We start from the raw sequence: 19,781 nt of genomic DNA, 5'->3' as shown, positions 1-19,781 counted from the left end.
TCAGTACCATTTTAATAGTATCTACTGCCATACAAATATATAAAGGAGTTAACCACTGTTAATATTTAGACATACTGGAAAAAACATTCAGTATTCACAACAAAAAAAAAAGAAGCAAAGATATGATGCAGAAAATTGCAGAAGCTGCTCTTTCATTTGGAGCGTCAACAAACAAAAACAAAAAAGCCAAAGAAAAAGCTAAATGTGAACCGAGACGCCAAAGTCTCACATGGTGTCATACGTACGATTTTTTATTTTTTTTTTCAATTATGAGCATGTAAAAGTGCTTCACTTTTTGTGTGTGATTTCCTACTAAATTCTTATAAAAACATCACCATTTTGTGCCCCCGTGCGCTTCACTTCCTGTTGTAACAACATCACAAAAATAATGAGCTGTTTATGTAAATATGTGCAAGCTATGCTGAATGTTAATGTGCCATATTGTTGAGGGGTGAATCATTTGAAAGACAATATTTTCTTTACACAATTTTTTTTCATGTCATCATGGCCTCCCGTGCGCCGCCACGAGTGTGAGTGTGCATGTACATGCACTTTTTGAATGTGTTTGGAGCTTTGCACTGTGGAAGCCACTAGTGTGATACATATTAGGAATACAGAGCGTGTGTAGTGTATTGTGCAGAGCTTGCTATCAATCATCATTTGAAAAGAGAAAAAAAAGACCATATTTTTAGACACTTTTTGAATTCAGACAGAAAAAAAAGGAGGAAAAAAAGCCTTGAGGATAGACAAGTGAAAAGGAAAAGAAATAAAAGAAATTCAACGTATTCTCTACTTGCTTCTTGTCTTGCTGTTTGAGTTTGTATAAATTAAGAATAAGTAAATATTCATGTTATTGTTAAGTCCTTTTTCCCTTAGTGACATATATTTTTCTGTATTCATTATAATATACCAATTACATCAAATTCATTAAACATTCAAAATATGAAATGTAAAGTAGTTTGATCCAGGTAGTAAAAATAATTTCTTAGAATAAAAGACTTCTCTACAATAACGTAATACTCTAAAATGATATGTAAAATTATTTTTTTTATTTTACAAGGTCTATGAACACTGGTAACAAAAAACAGCATTTTCAAAGAAGAAAAAATGCAAATTTAAGAATATAAAATACTTTATAATATATAAAAAAGTATGAATATTCTGAATAAAGAAAGGAATATGAAATCTTTTAAAAATACTCTCCCTACTCTAGTAAAAATAAAACCTCTGAAAAAAAAATATGTATATGAAATGAAAGAAAGACACAAAAAGACAATAGAGAAAATATAAGGTGTTTTTTTCCTGTCAGTCTTAAAATAAAAAATAAATTACTGAACAATACAGATGATGTACAATCAAATAGAAAAACATGTTCATATTTTCATTTTGGGATAATTAATGGTATTTAAAAAAAAACATTTTTTTAGCTGCTTTTGTTCCAAATAAACCTGCAAGGGCGTGTGGCACAAACTAAGTAGAATTTTTTTTTTATATGCTAATAAAGGCTGATGACAGCCAAAGAGCAAACATGTCGATCTTTCATCTTGATCAACATGATGAGTTCCTCCTTTCCTCTTCAGGTTCAAAGTTCACTCCGGCACCTCGCCCATGTCCCACTTGGTCTTGGGCTCCTGCCACCACTCGGACATGAGGGACTCCTCGTAGTCCCCGACCCCCTCGAACTCTGCGTCGGGACGCTTGGAGCGCTGGGAGGCGGCCGCTGCTTCCGGGCTCACCTCGCCCTTTAAAAAAATGGCAGAGGACAGTAAGCAGACATTTTTAGATTCATCTTGTGCTTTCCTCTTAGTCAGTGTCAGCCTGGGATTGTGGGAATTGAGAGTTATGGCATCTTGCGGTCCACACCTCCTGACCACATACCACACGCCACTGACAGAAAACAACCTCACTTTCCACTCCCCACATCCGGCCCATCCAGCCTACTCGCCACTTTTTTTTTTATATAATCCGTCCTTTTATAGACGTAACGCCACGAGCGCTCCTTAAATCAGCGTGAAATTTGATAGGATTTTTTTTTGCTGTTTTTGTTCAAGTTACAACTACTCACTTTGGCAGATGGGAAGATTGTTGGTAAGAGATTATAAAATGAGGAATTAGTGGTTTGCGTGAATAAAATTGCTTACTTAATTAACCGGGTTGCCGTGGTGCTTTTCCACACCGTGACAATGAGGCGCTCTAAAGCATGCAGCCCATATCCACATGCGGGCTTTAAAAAAAAAAATCTTACTTTTGCACATTTTCCCTGTGACGTGCTGACAACAAGGCACTCTAAACGGCCGTGCAAGTAGACTATCCAACGGGAAGATGCATTTTCAAAATGTAAAGCTTTTTTGTCTTTGCCCCTCCCTCACACTTCCGCTGCGTTTTGCAGAACCCATTGGGAGTCGTTTTTCTCCTTACAGCTCACGACACAAACCAACGGCATACACAACATAATTATGTATGATCGTTCTGTCCATGTGCTGTATGTACCTCGTCTTCTGTTTGCAGGTAGTTGACGGCAAACTGCAGCATCTCCGTCTGCTTGGTGGTCTGGTTGAAGTATCTGGAAGCCTCCTGCAGAGGGAGCCAAATTGATCACATAATTAGAACATTGCATTTTGTATTCTTCATGATCCATCAACAAAGAATATACATACTCTAAACTATTATTATAAATGAAATACTTTATAATATCAAAGTAAACATTTTTAATGACTAATATGGACAAATTCATGGCTGGCTGACCAACTGTGAATTAGTGTAACAAAATACACTTAATTATCCACTTTTGTTTCAATTAAAAATAAAATATAAAAATGGTAATAATAAAGGTCTCCTGGAGGGAAAGACAAAACTCACAAACATCAACCACATGTGTTTTGATTTTTACGACAGCAAGTGACAAATTTGCCCTTTTCTTTACAGCTGGCATTACGATTCAAATAAAATGCACCAAGCGAGCTTTTATACGACGGTGCAGCTGGCAAAAGGAGCCCGGCTCTCTAATTAGCGCCCTGACACGGCATTAGGCGTTGATGCCCGAGCTTTTGGGACTTACGGGCCGCGGCTGGAAATCGTTGCCGGCGAGGCCCCACTGTTCCCGATAGAAGTGATAGTACTCCACGTTCTGACGCATCACCTGGTCGCCGGGGTCGAACAGTATGTAGCTGGCGGCGCACGGCGCGGCGCTCTTTACGTCGTTTACTGGAGGGAAGGCGGAGAATAATCATAGCCGTGTATTAGAGACAGAGAGACAGACAGAGAGAGACAGACAGACAGAGTCTTACGTTTATAATATGAGAACTGGAGGTAGTGGTACATGGTGGCTACAAACTTGTCCACCAAGAAGCCCCCCACGGTGGGGGTCAACTGCTGCTCACAGCCCACCTTACATCTCAACGCCTCCAAGTACAGATCTGAACATAAACAACAACCAATCACCAAAGAACACATATGAATGCATTAAAAGGAGAAGTCAACTTTAAACAATTCTTGACAATAATATTTTATAAGTGACCTCACTAGTCTAAACATGGCATTCTGATTAATATTACATTTGTGGAACATGAGTATATGCAGCAATATCCAGCCGTTTTTATCCATTTCAGGGGTGGCGGCCATTTTGCCACTTGCTGTCGACTGAAGATGACATCGCAGTTGCTCAGGGTTTAGGCAACGACCAATCACAGCTCGCCTGTTTTCTAAGGTTGGGCTGTGATTGGTTGCTACCGAAGATCTGAGCAACTGTGATGTTATCTTCAGTCGACAGCAAGTGGCAAAATGGCCGCCTTCAGATATTGATAATACTGCTGGATTTTGCTGCTTAACTTATATTCCACTAACGCGATTATAACCAGAATACCATATTTAGACTAGTGGGTCTGCATAGAACATTGCGCATGTCAAACTTTTAACAAGTCTGGTTGTTAACTCTCTTCCCCGTGGTTGGTCAAATTGACAAAACATTTATTTTCACATTACAGGAACTTGATTCATACGAGTACATCGCGTATGTGCGCACACCCGCCAGCGTTGGATAGAAGTCCTTGAACTCGAGGATCTCATATGATCGGTCGCAGACGGCCACGCAGGTGGCGTAGACGTCCAAGTAGGAGGCGACGGCCTGCTCCATGTGGCGAGCGCTGCCGCTGAAGTCGCCACTGTTGTACAGCGTCACGCTCTTCACAAACGCACTCTAAGCACATCACACACAACTTTGAATTACTGACAATTCAGGCTGCGTTTTCGTGAGCAGGCTTAAACGACAACAATCGGAATGATGTCACATGGGAACCTCGTATGGCTGCTCCTCGTGGTCGATGAGATAGGGGTCAACGTCCACCAGTGTCTTGTAGTAGTTCATGTTCTTGGTAATCTGGGGGTCTTTGGGGGATTTCTTCAGGTAGGTGTGGGCCGCCGACACCGCCTTCGCCAAGTTGTTCAGCTGTGGGAGGGGTTATAATTATAAACATTGCCCCAGTTGTACTCCCCAGTGCAATAACACCACAGCTTTTTATTAGGTACACCCGCATCATTAAATTGCATTCAGTTTAAGTTGGGTCACTTGTAAGTCAAGGTACCACTGTAATATCAGACACATACACACTGGTATGTACTTTTGTTTGGTGTTGTGCCTCGAGTTTTCTAATGTAACATATGCAGGTGTAGCTAATGTTGTGGCGGGTGGGGTTTGCCACATCAGCCCACCAGACTTGCGGGAGAACAGTGGGGGATTGTTTTGGGGAGACGTGGCACAAACTCAACTAAATGCCCTGCAGGAGGTCGCCCCGCAATCTGTCTCGAACACAACTTTTGTTCCGCAATATGTTCTCACCTGGAAGTACGCGTACTGTATGTATCGATACGGCGTCTCTTTCTCAAAGCTGTCCAGGAGGTCTCGGCGCGGGTGCGCGAGTTGAAACACGGGGAAGTCGGCCTTGCACTTCTTCAGGCACGCCGCCCTCAGGAGGATGTGTCGCACGACGCGGATGTGCCCGTCGTCCTCGTCGTCTCCCCGGCTCGCGGCGCTGCTGCAGTTGCGGCCGCAGAACGCCTCGCTGTCCCGCAGCAGCCGGTGGAGCCGCAGGCTGTGCTCCAGGTACTTGACGCTCTCGGCCCAGTTGCGCGCGGTGTACTGCTGCATCGCGTAGTCGAACGTGGAGTCCAGCGGCATCAGCTCGCTGGCGGGGAAGCTTCGGAAGCTGTACTTCTCGTACTGGGCCCGAGCCGAGAGGAGGACCGAGGCTAGAAACGCTAACGCCGTGGCCACGCCGCGAGGGAGCATCGTCGCCCGCCGTCTCTCGCTCCCGGAACCCGGCCGCGAAAAAGTAGTGGAAACTTGTCTCTTCGACTGGCTGCACGTAGGCAGCGAGAGACGCGTCGACTGGAGCCTCGAATGCGACGACATCCGTTTGTGGTCTTCAAAATAAATCCGAAATGCCCAAAATTCAGACCATAATTAGTTTCAGGGATTTCAAAAGGTTTCAATGGACTGATGACAAGTGTTGTGAGTGCTTACTGTTAAACATAAACAATATAGAAACTCTGCATGTGCGTGTTAACTTTCTGCCACATTGCAACAGTGTATCAGATGAGTCATAAATTCTTGCAAACTTCATTTTGTTACTTAAAAAAACAAAACAAAAAAACACATGGCTTTTTTTGTCACATATTTGACGTCACATATGGACTGTGATGTGGTGAAAAGCAGTTGTAGCTTTTGGCCGATGACGTCGTATCATATTATTATTTCTCTTTTTTTTTTGGGTGCTAAACGTGTTACACGTTTGCACAATTCCATTAAGGGCCACTCCCCTCTCCCCCTTTTCCTTTTGCCAGCAGCCACGACGAAGATGAGTCAAGTTTCACTACAAGACAGAAAGCACGGAAATCGAACCTAAAGTCCGCGTCCTTCAAAATAGAAACTAGCTTGTCCAGTCGCTAAGAAACAAACTGTTAACAATCAATGCAGTGTAAGTCAATCGATATATTGGGCGTATTGGAATTAGATCAATTTACATGATCGGTCTTTTGGGTTATTACACACGGTACAGCTCTACGCTTTCAAAGTTTTACGAACTATATGTTATTTTGAAACTCATCACCGTAACAAGTTTTTTTTCACGCTGTCTACTGTTACAAGATGTGCTGCTGGTTCGGTTCTGCGTCAGCAGACTGGGCTTCCTCCTCAGTCTCCAAAGTCGGGATGTTTCCTCTGCTGCTTTTCCTCCACGTCGTCGCCGTGAAATGTCACACCGAGCCGCCTCCCCCGGTAGACGTCGTAGTGGACCGCTACCACATGCCCAAACGTTGCCCCCGCGAGGTCCAAACGGAGGACTTTGTTCGGTACCACTTTAACGGAACCTTCCAGTCGAACGGAAAGATGTTCGACTCCAGGTGAAGTGTTGTTGTTTGTTTTACGTCACTTTTAATTGGTTTGCGTTTAAACGCTAAGGTGTGAGCTGAGCGTGCGCTTTTTGGTGACTGGCGATGTCACAAAAGGCTGCAAAAGTTAGCATGTTGACGTTGTTATGTTGTGTAAGTTAATTTTCGGATCTGTTGTGCTAATTTAATTACTGAAGGACAAAAAATTAAATTTATAAAATTTAATTTATTAAATGTAAACAGTATAATAGTTTTATATTGTTCCGTGCAACAAATATCGTTAATTTTCTTTAATTAACTTTTTAAAATCCTCTTACACTAAGTAAATAAGTAAATAAATACTGTAAATACAAAAATCCACACATTTTGTGATTTAATTTTTTTTTCATTTCAAATCATTACAAATTCGTAATAAAATATAATTTTAAATTCTCATTATTTTTTAAATAAAAAAATGAATAACTGATAAAGCTATTTATTAGATAAATAATAAAAAAAAAGTTTTATATTGTTCTATGCAACAAATATCGTTAATTTTCTTTAATGAGTTATTTTTAATCCCCTTACATTAAGTAAATAAATACTGTACATACAAAAATCCACAAATTTTGTGATTTGAAAAAAATATATATTTTTTAAATTTCATTTCAAATTCGTAATAAAATATAATTCGAATTTTTTAAATAAAAAACAATGAATAACTGATAAAGCTATTTATTAGATACATAATAAAAATAAATAGTTTCCTATTGTTCTATGTAACAAATATCGTAACATTTTTTAATGAACTATTTTTAATCCCCTTGCAGTAATTAAGTAAATAAATAAATACTGTATATATAAAAATCCACACATTTTGTGATATGAAAAAAAATACTTTTCATTTCAAATTTGTACAAAATCTAATTTAAAATTCTCATTAAAAAAAAACAATGAATATCTGATAAAGCTATTTATTAGATAAATAATAAAAAACAATAGTTCCCTCCTTGAGCCGTCACCTTTTCATGGTGGAGGGGTTACTGTGTCCCACTGATTCTTGGAGTTGTTTAGGGTTTTATGCCCCTGGCATGGTCACCCAAGGCAAACAGGTCCTAGGTGAGGGATGAGACAAAGCACTGACTTGTGGCAGCATGTTTTGGACACTTGGGTGAAGAGAGGGGTGGAGCTATCAACTGATCACCACCTGGTAGTGTGTTGGCTCCGAAGGTGGGGGACGAATGGCGCACGGTGGCATCACAGTGAAAGTAGAAACGTTTTCTGTTTTTCGTTTTGCATCCATGTTTGTGCTTGCGTGCAGTCATGTCCGAGGTAAGGCTTTCACCAGTCAAGTGGGGGTGGGCCGCCTCATCCACGGAATGGACCGCGGCCTGTTGGGCGCCTGTGTCAACGAGCGCCGCAGGATCACCGTCCCGCCACACCTGGCATACGGAAGCGTGGGAACAGGTAACGTTCATACTGGGGTGGAAACTACAATACTTTTAAGTGTTCTTAAATAGGCTTCTCAAGTAGCTGTACTTTACTTGAGTGTTTATTTTACTCTCTACATTTGAAATCTGTACCTTCTACTTAAGTGTGAGTACATTTGCCATGTTTGCCCCCAGGAAGGTGTCACCTTTTTCAAATGTGTATTTGCAGGCGGCGTGATCCCGCCAGATGCCGTCTTGGTTTATGACGTGCTGCTGCTGGACATTTGGAACCCCGAGGACAAAATCCAAATCCGCACAGTCAGCAAACCCCAGCGATGCGTACGCGCCGCCGCCGCCACCGACTTTGTGCGCTATCACTACAACGGCACCCTGCTCTCCGGCAAGACCTTTCTGTCCAGGCGAGTGTGCGTGTGTGTTTCTGTTCCTTATGTGTGCGTTTCTAATAGGGGTGTACCAAAAAAATTATTCTCATAAGAATCGCGATTCTCATTTAGTAAGATTCAGGATCGATTTTAAATGTCCCAAAATAGATTTTATTTAAATTATTTTATACTGTCTTGCCTTTGTCTGTGTATGCCTTTATTTGGAGCGCTGTTCATGTTGTACCCGGTTTGGCCACTGAGGGGCAGTGTGGTTCCACGCGGTCTAATACACTGTTAAGTTGTAGCCACATTAGAGAGTAGAAGGAAAAAGTCACGATCAAGTTATTCCAATAAAAGTTATTTTTTTTGCAATGTGGAGTCGTTCTTTTGAGTGATAAAAGTGCCGCGAGTAGCGCGCTAATTAGCATGAGCGAGTCAGACTGGAGTCGATCATTACAATTCCTTGCACATCTGTAGATTGAAGCAAAAATCATTGTCAATCAAATCATTTTGAATCAAAAAACGTTCTTAATCGAAAATTAATTCTGAATCGAATCGCAGACCCAAAAATCGGAATCGAATCGAATCGTGAGACATTCAAAGATTCCCACCCCTAGTTTCTAATGCGTGTCTGTGTTTTAGCCACACTAAGAAGGCGACCTACGACACATACTTGGGGCAAGGCGACCTGATCGAGGGCATGGAGGAAGGCCTGCTGGGAATGTGCATCGCAGAAAGACGCATCATCATCGTCCCGCCGTTCCTGGCGTACGGAGAGAAAGGACACGGTACAGAGCAGCCACCATTTTGTTACATCCACATGTTTGTGTGCAACTTCCTGTTTATTAGTGGTGCAACTAATTAATCATTAATTGGTGATCGGTTTGGATCGGGTCCCACGGTTCGGATCGCGCATAATCGACAGATTGCTTGGTGGGGAGAAAAAAAAACAATGTACGCATTCGCACGAAAGCAACATGATCATGATCAGTCCACATTCACTATAATTGAGAGGAAGTTGAAAACCCTTGTGGATCCCATAAATCACAAGTGATGCCTGGGAGCATTTTGACAACTTGGGGTGAAACTAATCCTGAAATTATTGATACAGAAATTTTTTTTCTGCCTCTTGTCATTCAGACATGTCAAGGAAGCTGGAAACACACTCAACGTAACACGCCGCCTACGCTAAAGTTAACTTCAAAATAAAGTTTGCCAAATAATACATTGACGGCAATGCAAATAGCCTTAGTAAACTTTTACTTTGAAGTTGGCCCGTATCGTGGCGTGATGGTAAGACTTCCTTTTTTGATGTTCGGGATTTCTTTTTTAGTTTGTATTGACATTACATTTTTGCCACCACAACGCTATCCCAAACTCATATTCAATTGCTAATTTAGGACGCTAAGAAACCGGTAGTTAATTATGGCGTTATTGTATAGTACGGCACAAATCTCAGACGTCAGTGGCTAACAGCTAGCCGGTATCTACTCTACTACTACTCGGCATTTAGCCCCGTCTCTACACACAAATCCACCCGGCTCTACGCTACTCGCTTTTTCTGGTACCTCCTAAATAGGTGTGTGCCAAAAAATCTATTCCCATTTAGAACGATTCATAATCTATTTTAAATGTCCCCAAATGGAAAATGGTAGCAGCAGCTCTGTCCGATGTTGAAATCGAAGAGAACAAACATTGATTTAATTTAAATTATTTTATGCTGTCTTCCCTTTGTTTGTGTCTGCCTTTATTGGGAGCGCTGTTCACGTTGTACCCGCTTTGGCCACTGAGGGGCAGTGTGGTTCCACACGGTCTAATACACTGTTAAGTTGTAGCCACATTAGAGAGTAGAAGGAAAAAGTCACAATCAAGTTATTTCAATAAAAGTTTTTTTTTTCAGCGTGGAGCCGTTCTTTTGAGTGATAAAAGTGCCGCGAGTAGCGCGCTAATTAGCATTAGCGAGTCAGACTGGAGTAGATCATTACAATTCCTTGCACATCTATAGATTGAAGCAAAAATCATTGTCAATCAAATCATTTTGAATAAAAAAATCGCCCTAAATTTAAAATCGATTCTGAATCGAATCGCCGGCCCAAAAATTGTAATCGAATCGAATCGTGAGACATCCAAAGATTCCCACCCCTACTTCTAAATGAGTTTGGCAGCTGGTACCTGGCTTGCTTTCGTTACTTCTTTTTCAATATTCTGGACCAAGGCTACTTTGTAATTCACTCTCCATGTTTAAAGGAAGGGAATGTGCCTTAAATTGCACGTTGAGGTCTTTTCATTATTAAAATAATAAATAATAAAAAGATACATAGAACTATGTCGTCTTCTTTTTGTTTTATAGAACACATTTGCCCATTAAAAAAAAAAACATTCAACTCAAAATGCCAAACAAAGCCTTTTCGATTTTAGTAACACAACGTAATGTCATTAATATCTTGTTATTTTGTGCATGGACCATATATAAAATAAGAATGTTTCTGCCTCATATTGCACTTAAAGTTGTTGGAAATTATGCACGAGCAGTATAATCATTCTCAATGTTGATTTACAGTATCAATCCATTCATTATTATTTTTTATACAGAACCTACAACGATGCAAAAGAACAGAAAATGTCTTACAATCACAATTAAGACAAGAGAAAATCTTTACATGTCAGGGTGACAAAGTCTTTCCATTTGGCCCAAATTTGGTCAAACTCAGCTTTTCGTGTTCTCAGGCAGTAGGTCATCTATTAGACATTTTGAATGGATATTTTGGTTTAATTTAACGGGAAAAAGCGTTTTACAAAATGAATGAAGACAAAGTACTATTTCATTAAAAAAATAATAATTCTGGTCCGATCCGGACCGTGACTTTTGTGATCCGTTGCACCACTACTGTTGATACTTTTTGAAGTACTGTTACATGGCGCGTCCCCCAACAGGAAAAGTGGTGCCCCCTCAGGCCACGCTAGTGTTCGACGTCCTCCTGGTGGACGTGTTCAACCCCAAAGATGACATCGTGGTTGAGGTCCAGGAGGTCCCGGAAGACTGCGAGCGGCGGAGCGCCGTGGGGGACTTCATCCGCTACCACTACAACGGCACCTTCCAGGACGGCACCGCCTTCGACTCCAGGTAAACGCCCATCCTCCGTGTCCAGCAATGATTGTGATGAAAATTGGGAGTGCAGCGAAGCGCCATCTTTGTTGGCAAAATGTTCAAATGCAAATCGTCACTGTGTATATATACAGTATGTACATGCAGCACTGTGTGTGTCAGCTATCAGAGGAACAGCACATACAACACATACGTGGGCCGAGGCTACATCATCGCGGGCGTAGAGCGAGCCTTGCGGGGTCTTTGTATGGGCGAGAAGAGGAAGGTGGTGGTGCCGCCTCACCTGGCCTATGGAGGAGAGGGAGTCCGTAAGTGCGCAGCAACACGCCTCAATGATGTTCCGGCATGCCTCATTCGCATTTCCCTGTGCGAATGACGCTAGATGATCTGATCCCCGGCTCGGCCGTGCTGGTGTTCCACATCCACGTGCTGGATTTCCACAACCCCGACGACGAGGTGGAGGTGAAGGTGGTGCGCCGGCCCGAGGAGTGCGGGCCCGGCAGCCGGAAGACGGACTGGCTGCGCTACCGCTACAACTGCTCGCTGATGGACGGCACGCTGCTGTACTCCTCGTGAGCGCCACCCGCTCTTCACTTCCTGCATGGACTCGCTCTGCTACTCTTTACGTTTCCGCGGCAACAGCACGTTATGCCCGCATGGCATCAAGGTTTTATCCACACACGCCCCGAGTGGACTTTTATTTTTATTTTGAAAGGAAGGATAGCTTTGTTGTGTGTGTGCGTGTGCGCATAGGGACCAGTCGGACACGCCGTCCGTCACTACGCTGGGAGCCAGTGAGGTGATCCCGGGTCTGGAGCAGGGTTTGATGGGCATGTGCGTGGGCGAGGCCAGGGAGGTGGTGGTCCCGCCGCACTGGGGTCACGGGGAAAATGGAGGTAGAATGAAACATACAAAATACAACAAAGTTGTATTTCATTTCATTCCTGTGGAAATATTTGAAACGAGCTGGTTGAGGTGTACCTAATGATGTGTCTGGGTGATTTGTGCGCAGCCGGTGTGGTTCCAGGTAGCGCAGTTCTGTTCTTCCAGCTGGAGCTGGTGGAGCTGCAGAAAGGCATCCCCGACGGCTTCATGTTCTTGTGGCTGGGGGACGTCCCCGAGCCCCTCTTCACCGCTATGGACCTCAACGGCGACAGCCAGGTGCCCCTGCAGGAGGTAAACCTCATACCCCCGTCCCCACCCACGCGTCCATTTGACATGTTGGGACAGCAACTTAAAATGTGTTTGTCAAAGAGATTTAATATTAAAATCTGAATCAAATCTAATTGTGTGTGATTTTAAATAAATGCATTTATAACAAATTGTTTATTTAAAAAATGTATATGTATATAGCAAGTTAAATGTATGTATGTAAAATTATTTATATAAAAAAAAAAATAATGCTCATTATTTAAATGTACTGTCATTTTAGTCAAAATTAAACCATTAAGACAACAAAATGTTTAACGAATTCATAAAATTGTTTTTCTTTTGCAAGAAGGCGATTAACAAATATAAATGAAAAACACAGACCGATAAAATAATTTAGACTCATTTATAATTGAGTTATTTACAGTTTTTCTCCATAGGTTTGGCACACTTCTTGAAACTGAGATGGCATTTTCAAAACGGCAAGCTCATTTGGCCAAACAGACTTACATTTGTGTTCAGTTCATTAGCAAAAACACATATCTATCTCCAAATTCCTTTCTCAAACAAAAAGTCGGTACTGTCACAACTGCAAAGATCCTTCTCAATTGCTTTGGCTCATCTGCATTCACTTATTTATTTTTGCCAAAAGTAACTTGGATGATTTTGCACAACACCGTGGATCATCTGCAAAAGCTCACATCTCTGCCAAAACAGCTTACCTATGTGTCAAAATAAAATCTATGTCATACAAGTAGTCAGTGCCCCCAAAATGCATCGTCCCTTTGTCATTTTGTGAGCACTGCATGTCAAAATCATTAGATGTTTTGTCACCAAAAACATCTTGGAGCTAAGCAAACAGTAGAAGTGGCGTAGCTCAGGTGGTCCTGCCGCCGTCTCCCAACCTGAAGGTTCCTCAACCCTTGAGTGACTTTTATTGTATTTATTTATTTCAATTCCTTATTTTACTCTCTTCCAAGTGTAAATATTACTCTAAAACGGAGTCTATTTGGTCCAACTCAAAATACAGTCAAATTTACTCTACAGAACTTCCTGTGCAGTCATTATCGTCACCTTCCCCCTCTTGGCCATCCATACGCTGCTCTTTGTTTGGCTAAAGGTTTTCATCCACGTCGCAGCCGATATTTTCCCTTGCAATGCTGCGAGGCAAAAAAACGGTGTGAATGTCTCAACCATCCAATGATCCCCTGTGATATGCTGGACTCATTTTGACAATTGAACAGATGATTTTGCACATTATGACTTACACCCTGAAATCCTGCTGACATGTTTTGGAGAGGATAGCCATTAGACTGAAAAACAACTAATCCAGTTTGATCATCAAGATCTATTGATTTGGAAAATGTGCTACGTGTAGGCTAAATGTACACAACCATTTGAGGCAATTGAGACATGTACGAAGACATTGGCAATTTGATGAAAGCCATTCAATTCGCACCAATTGTAAGGTGGTTTTGGGATTTGTCCATGGTATTTTGAAAATGTCATTTCAAGAAATCTGCCAAAACTATAGAATTTTTGTAAATGTACATATCTCAAGTATTTAGCATTGCTTTATCATTAAAATAAGTCAGTAAACAAATGTAATAAATGAATATATTAATTTGTATATTTCATACTCATATTTAATGTATAAATTTAACAAATGTATAAAATTGTTTATTTCATACAATAAAATAAAATGTGAATTCAATTAATTTAGAATCAATTGATTTAAATATTTAATAGGATATTTAAAATATTTTGAAAATGTTATGCATTATTTTTCAATGTTAAATGTAATTTTAAAACATAATTTTACATGAGCAGCAAATGTAAAATAAATAGTAAAAAGCAGCCAGCCTTATTTTAAGGTATTGTCACTCGTGACGGTGGCCGCTACCAGTATCGGTCGCCCTCTTGTGGCCGTTTTACAATCAGGAACTAGTCATTAATTTCAATTATTTCTTGAGGAAAAACATTATACAGGGATATATAGGTATTTCTTTAAAATGGTCATTTTATGTAGCAGTGGTATCGGGATTTAGTGTCGGTAACTACTCAAGTATCGGTCTGAAAAAAAGTGATATCGAACGTCCCTAGTTAAAATAGTTGCTACTCTTATAACATCAACCACCTCCTTCTCCTCTTTGCAGTTCTCAGACTTCATCACGCTGCAGGTTCAGCGGGGAAACGGCCGCCTGAGGCCCGGCGTTCCACCTGACGACATCATCCGGGATATGTTCAACAGTCAGGACCTCGACAAGGACGGGAAGATCATAGCCCAGGAGGTAGCGCTACAAACGGACGAGAAGGACGAGTTGTGAAAGGGCAGGCCTCTGCCCGAGCCATCTGCACACTGTGATGTCTATAAGCCACTATTTGGAATATTGAGAGGGACGAAACATTAGGTACACCACCGCAGTCTGACATCAAAGAACATGAAAACTGCAAGGCGGACGTGGAATTTGGTTATCATCCATCATTCTTAATATTGGATGTTGTACTTAATGAAGAGTCCAGAGAGAATATTTTTTTGTGAGAGAAATAAAGTTTTTAAAAAAATAATAACAATGTGTCCTTTACAGAGGTGACAAATGACAGTACATTTATTTAAGGAGAACTGACTGGCTGTGTAACAGTATAGAATTGAGAGGAAAAAAAAGGAGAATAGAGGAGGCATTTTTTTAAAAAGCAGCAAACATGCAAATGTGACTGGCATTTTCTGGAAGTAGCACCATGTTAGCGCCTATCAAGTGTCTCGTGTGTCAACAAACAGGAAGTAGAAGTGCAGACAGGAGGACCTTTAGTCAAAACAACAAAAAGAGTCACTCGGGAGTGTCCGGTGTCCAGTCCAAATAAAAAAGGGGGGGTCACTTGTTTCCGGTGAGGTAGAGCAGCACGGCGTTGGCCACGTCCAGGGTCTCGTCCTTCACCAGCACAATGTCGTAAGAGTCCAAGTACGACTGCTTCCTCTCCTCCACCTGAGCGCCAACAATATCCCCATCAAAATCAGAAACGCACACGTGAAAGCTGACGGTCGGTATGCCTCAGTGAGTGACTCAAAGTGCAATTCTGTACTGTTGCTGTCCATCCCCAAATATGGTGACTTATTTCTAAGCAAGATTGGGTTCGCCATTTTGTTCTTTGATATTTTCTATTTATTGAAATCATTTTAAAATATGGACTGTTTTTTCTCTCTTTTTGTGTCAAAGCAAAAAACAATTGGGAGCTTCTTTTTTTTTTTTTTTTTTAAACAAGAAGTCAAAGCCCCCAAAAAACCCTTAACAATAACTTGTATGCAGTCCCACTAAGTCTATACACCAAGTTTTGATTAATATTGCATTTGGATAATATTAATTAAGTAGAAAAATCCACCCATTTTTATCCATTTCAGGGGGCGGCCATTTTGTCACTTGCTGTTGACATCACAGTTGCTCAGGGTAGGGGCCAATCATGGCTCAACTGTTTTCTGATGCTGAGCCATGCTTGGTCGTAACCTCAGCAACTGTGATGCTGGCACTCAGCATTAAGGCTTGGAATTGGGGGGGGTAGATCATCAAATGATTCCCGAGCGCGGCTCCTGCTGCTGCTGCTCACCGCTCCCTCAGGGGATGGGTCAAATGCGGAGAAAGAGTTTCGCCCCACTTAGGTGGGTGTGACAATCAGTGGTACTTTAATTTAATTACATTTTCAGTTGACAGCAAGTGACAAAATGGTCATCCCCTGAAATGGATAAAAATGGGTGGATTTTGCTGCTTTATTCATATTCGTCAAACGCAATAGTAACCAGAATGTTGTGCTAGATTAGTCAGGGCACAAACAACATATTACTGTAAAGAAAACTTTTAAATTGACTTCACTTTAAATTCTTCTTTTTTTTTTTGCCTGGCTAAAACTGTTTTATTTTAATAACTCTGACATGTCCAACAAAAAACTTTTTTTAACTGAGTATTTAATTTTAAATCAGCAAATTTAGACAAACAATACTTAATTCATCCCGTGAGGGATATTAAATAATTTGGAGATGTGTTTCGTTTTCCAATGATGATATCTAAGTTAACATATTAGTTCTATATAACCATATTAATTTGAACTCATTCACTGCCCATTGACGGCTATAGACGTCAAAAATTCATTTGCACTATTTCTATTAGTTTAACATTTTTCCTACTTTTGTTAACAAGAGTAGGAAAACCTAGAATTATTTTTATTGTACATTTAGAAGAGATATCAAATGTGTGATTAATTGTGAGTTAACTAGTGAAGTCATGTGATTAATTCTGATTACAAATTTTAATCGCCTGACGCCCCAATTTTTTTTATGTTTTCTTTTTTAATTCATTCATTGCCATTGACGGCTATATACGTCAAAAATTCATTTAAACTATTTCTATTAGTTTAACAATTTTTTCCACTTTTGTTAAACCTAGATTTTTTGTATTGTATATTTAGAACAGATATAAAATTTGTTATTAATCGTTAACTAGAAGTCATGCGAATAATTACAATTAAGAAATGTTATCGCCCCTAATTTTTAATAAACTTTTTAAAATGAATTTATGGCAGTAAATGAGTCAAACATATTTAATGATCATTCCTCGTGAAGAAATGAAAAAGGCATTCAATTTGACTAAAAAGTGAACATATATACTGTATAAGGCTAATTAATGATTTTAAAAATGCATTGGTCCAAGTAAAGGCCTTGTGATGAAGAGACGTCTGGTACAGTTTACTAAAAGTAGACTTAGCATTAAGATGTTTTTATTTCAACTGGCGTCACCTTGTCGTTGAGGAAGCCGATCTTGAGGACGTTCTCCATGTTGTGCACGCCGTCGGCCATGGTCAGGTCACCCAGAGAATCTCCCAGCAGGAGCACGTTAGGTCGGGCTCGCAGCTCCTGGAAGTGACCCGTGTTGAGCAGGGCGCCCTCCCGTTTGTTGTAGATGTGGATCAGCTCGCCCTTGAAGGCCCTCAGCACCCCCTGGTGGAGGGAGGAAGTCACAAACTTGCAAGTCCCAAGATACTGGCACGAAACTTCAAGCAAGTGGAGTCAAGTCATTAATTTGAAAATGAAATCATGTCAAGTCATGAAATTGAGTCAGTATGTTCTGACAGCCTTTAAGGCGGTGAATGCAAAACAAATGGCAAAGTATGTTGAAAATGATGACGTATTGTCAACTCCCGATTTCAAGTCTGAGTCGAGTCCACGCCTTACTCACAGCCTGATCAAAGTCCATGTAGTTGGAGAAGACCTTGACGTTGGGGTAGAAGACCTCCGCCTGGTGGATGACCTCCTCCAGGATGTCGCCGATGCCGGCGGAGAAGATGAGCAGAGGGATGCTGTGCTCGTGCAGGTGTGAAAAGAACAGCTGGTAGCCGTCCCTGTAATGATGAACCACATGAACATCAGCCAGGCTAGCTTATCATAAAAAAATTCACAATTTAGCTTCTTTCTAGCCCTTACTACTTTTATAGGTCTCCTATGCTGAAACAGCCATGCTTGAAGTACCACTTACAAAATTTTTTAGAATAAACGTAATAGAAATATGTATCTGTCCCCAAACTGATAAAAGGTGCAAGCACGCGTGTGCGACCTGAGCTTGGCATCAGACTCTCGCACCACGGTGGCCAGCAGGTCCTTCCTGATGTTCTGCTGCACCAGCAGCTCGTGCGCTTTGGTCCACCTTTTGGTCACAAACGCACAGACAACGCATGCGTGTGTTGTCAGCGTGTCAACGGCGGCCATTTTGTAAATAAATGAGCCACTCACCACTCCACCATGAGCGGCAGCTTCTCGGCGATGGAACGCGACGAGTCAATCTCGATGGGGTAGTACGTGTTCAACAGATCCTTCAACTGAGGCCATAGGAACACTTCTTAACATCCTTTTATGCTTGTATGACAGTTAGGAATGTTTAAAAAATGGAGATGCATAAAATGTAAGCCATATGGTCTGTAGTTAAAGTATCATGATGAAATATAGCGAGGGAACATTTTAGGGCAATCTCAATGAACCTCATGTATTAATTGACACGTGTGAATTTGAATTGAACTTTCTACCCACCTTTCCTTTGCATTCTTGAGAGATTAGTTTACTGTTGTCGAGAATATCTGCACACACAAAAATTATGACCAAGATAATGAAGGTTTTTTCCCCCTACATACATCCCTAACACATATACTTACTGTGACAGGTGGGACATCTTTTACCATTAAATGCAAATCTTGTGAGAGTCATGTCAAAGTCTGAAATAACCTATGAGAAAACACAGTTAAACGCACGTGTCACACGATGAACACTGAAGGAAAATGCCACAATATTCGGGTTTGCTGCAGCAAGAAGTGGGTAAATACTGGACAGGTCAAAGGCCATACTACTCTGTTCAAGTGCAAGGTGCAAACTTGTTGGACTTCCAACGTGTTGGCATGTCACTCCCTCACGTTGACGAAATTGTTCATTGAGTCGTTTGAGTGTCGGGTGTACCTAATGTGTCCCGTGCTGCAGTCTAACCTGTAACGTGTTTGATCCCGCCTTCAGCATGGACTGGAGGATCTCGTGGACTCTCTGTGGGTCCCTCATACACACAGACGGATTGGATAGCTCGGAAATCTGGAGAGAGAAGAGTCAAGACACTTTTCGATTATTGGAGACACAAAATGGGGTCGCTATCATCCGAATTAACGACAAACTCGGCCAACAAGAAGTTAGCTATAGTTGCTACTACTATATATTAAGTCACAGGATAAAACGATACAAGTAGCAATATCTTCAAGAACTAATTGAATTCACAATATACCCGATAAATTCATAAGTGAAATAGTTCATTCGAGTTCTAGCCTCGACAGCAATTATCTCGGGGCGAGCCTATGATGTTTAAGCTAACTTGAACACGATAGTCGCATTCACTCCGGCCGACAAAACAAACAAAAACAATTTTTTGAGATAAATTTACCATGTCCACAGAATTGTGTCGGCGAACGACACGGTTTAATTTAGCAGTCTGTGTGTGGTAAGCAGCCTGAGGTGTCAGGACGACTTGTGCTGCCTTCCGGGTGTTACATATACTGTAGGAATATTGAAAACTCACACCAATTAACTGCAGCGAGAATCATAAATTTTTTGTAAACCACATGATTAAAACAGAGCGTAGAATGGGATCTAGCAAGAGTTACACGTTGCCTGATAAAAAAAAAAAGACGTCGCTTTGGACGAGAAAAGTATCGACAGAGCCGAAATTGCATGGTTTACGAGCCCGTTAGCACTCCGTGAAGGCACCGCGGCTATTTGCGTAACCCTGTGTGCGCTTCTCCGACGGAAAACAACACGTCAAAGGTTCCGTTTCCTCC

General features: G+C 41.2%; 3 protein-coding genes across 6 annotated transcripts; 1 reads left to right on the top strand and 2 right to left on the bottom strand.

The window, feature by feature from the left end:
• Positions 1-101: 101 nt before the first annotated feature.
• Positions 102-6,384, bottom strand: p3h4 (prolyl 3-hydroxylase family member 4 (inactive)). The gene is made up of 7 exons (XM_086059976.1): positions 4,835-6,384; positions 4,295-4,444; positions 4,024-4,195; positions 3,288-3,416; positions 3,059-3,204; positions 2,491-2,574; positions 102-1,742 (listed from the first exon to the last, which is right to left on the bottom strand). Exons 1-7 carry the CDS (start codon positions 5,405-5,407, stop codon positions 1,590-1,592), a joined length of 1,407 nt encoding a protein of 468 aa, XP_085916102.1. The 5' UTR covers positions 5,408-6,384; the 3' UTR covers positions 102-1,589.
• LOC147182285 (peptidyl-prolyl cis-trans isomerase FKBP10-like) lies at positions 4,995-15,013 on the top strand. 4 transcript variants are annotated; one of them, XM_086059962.1, is made up of 11 exons: positions 4,995-5,972; positions 6,143-6,396; positions 7,685-7,830; positions 8,023-8,218; positions 8,819-8,964; positions 11,111-11,300; positions 11,445-11,590; positions 11,665-11,854; positions 12,036-12,178; positions 12,295-12,458; positions 14,588-15,013. In XM_086059962.1, exons 2-11 carry the CDS (start codon positions 6,143-6,145, stop codon positions 14,756-14,758), a joined length of 1,746 nt encoding a protein of 581 aa, XP_085916088.1. In that variant the 5' UTR covers positions 4,995-5,972; the 3' UTR covers positions 14,759-15,013. The 4 variants fall into 4 exon arrangements, with proteins under 4 accessions (XP_085916088.1, XP_085916080.1, XP_085916071.1 ...); XM_086059954.1 differs by having other exon boundaries at positions 4,995-6,047; XM_086059945.1 differs by lacking the exon at positions 4,995-5,972 and having other exon boundaries at positions 6,036-6,396.
• Positions 15,010-19,529, bottom strand: LOC147182284 (cytosolic 5'-nucleotidase 3-like). The gene is made up of 9 exons (XM_086059988.1): positions 19,388-19,529; positions 18,946-19,044; positions 18,621-18,690; positions 18,499-18,545; positions 18,205-18,290; positions 18,029-18,118; positions 17,654-17,816; positions 17,215-17,415; positions 15,010-15,415 (listed from the first exon to the last, which is right to left on the bottom strand). The coding sequence occupies exons 1-9, from the start codon at positions 19,388-19,390 to the stop codon at positions 15,305-15,307; spliced, it is 870 nt and encodes a 289-aa protein (XP_085916114.1). The 5' UTR covers positions 19,391-19,529; the 3' UTR covers positions 15,010-15,304.
• Between the last annotated feature and the right edge of the window lie 252 nt (positions 19,530-19,781).

Source organism: Leptonotus elevatus, chromosome 1 (genome assembly GCF_054856555.1).
Source record: "Leptonotus elevatus isolate MCC_2025b chromosome 1, RoL_Lele_1.0, whole genome shotgun sequence".
Taxonomy (NCBI): domain Eukaryota; kingdom Metazoa; phylum Chordata; class Actinopteri; order Syngnathiformes; family Syngnathidae; genus Leptonotus; species Leptonotus elevatus.
Note: the sequence above shows the minus strand (reverse complement) of the source record. Positions and strands in the feature narration are given on the sequence as shown.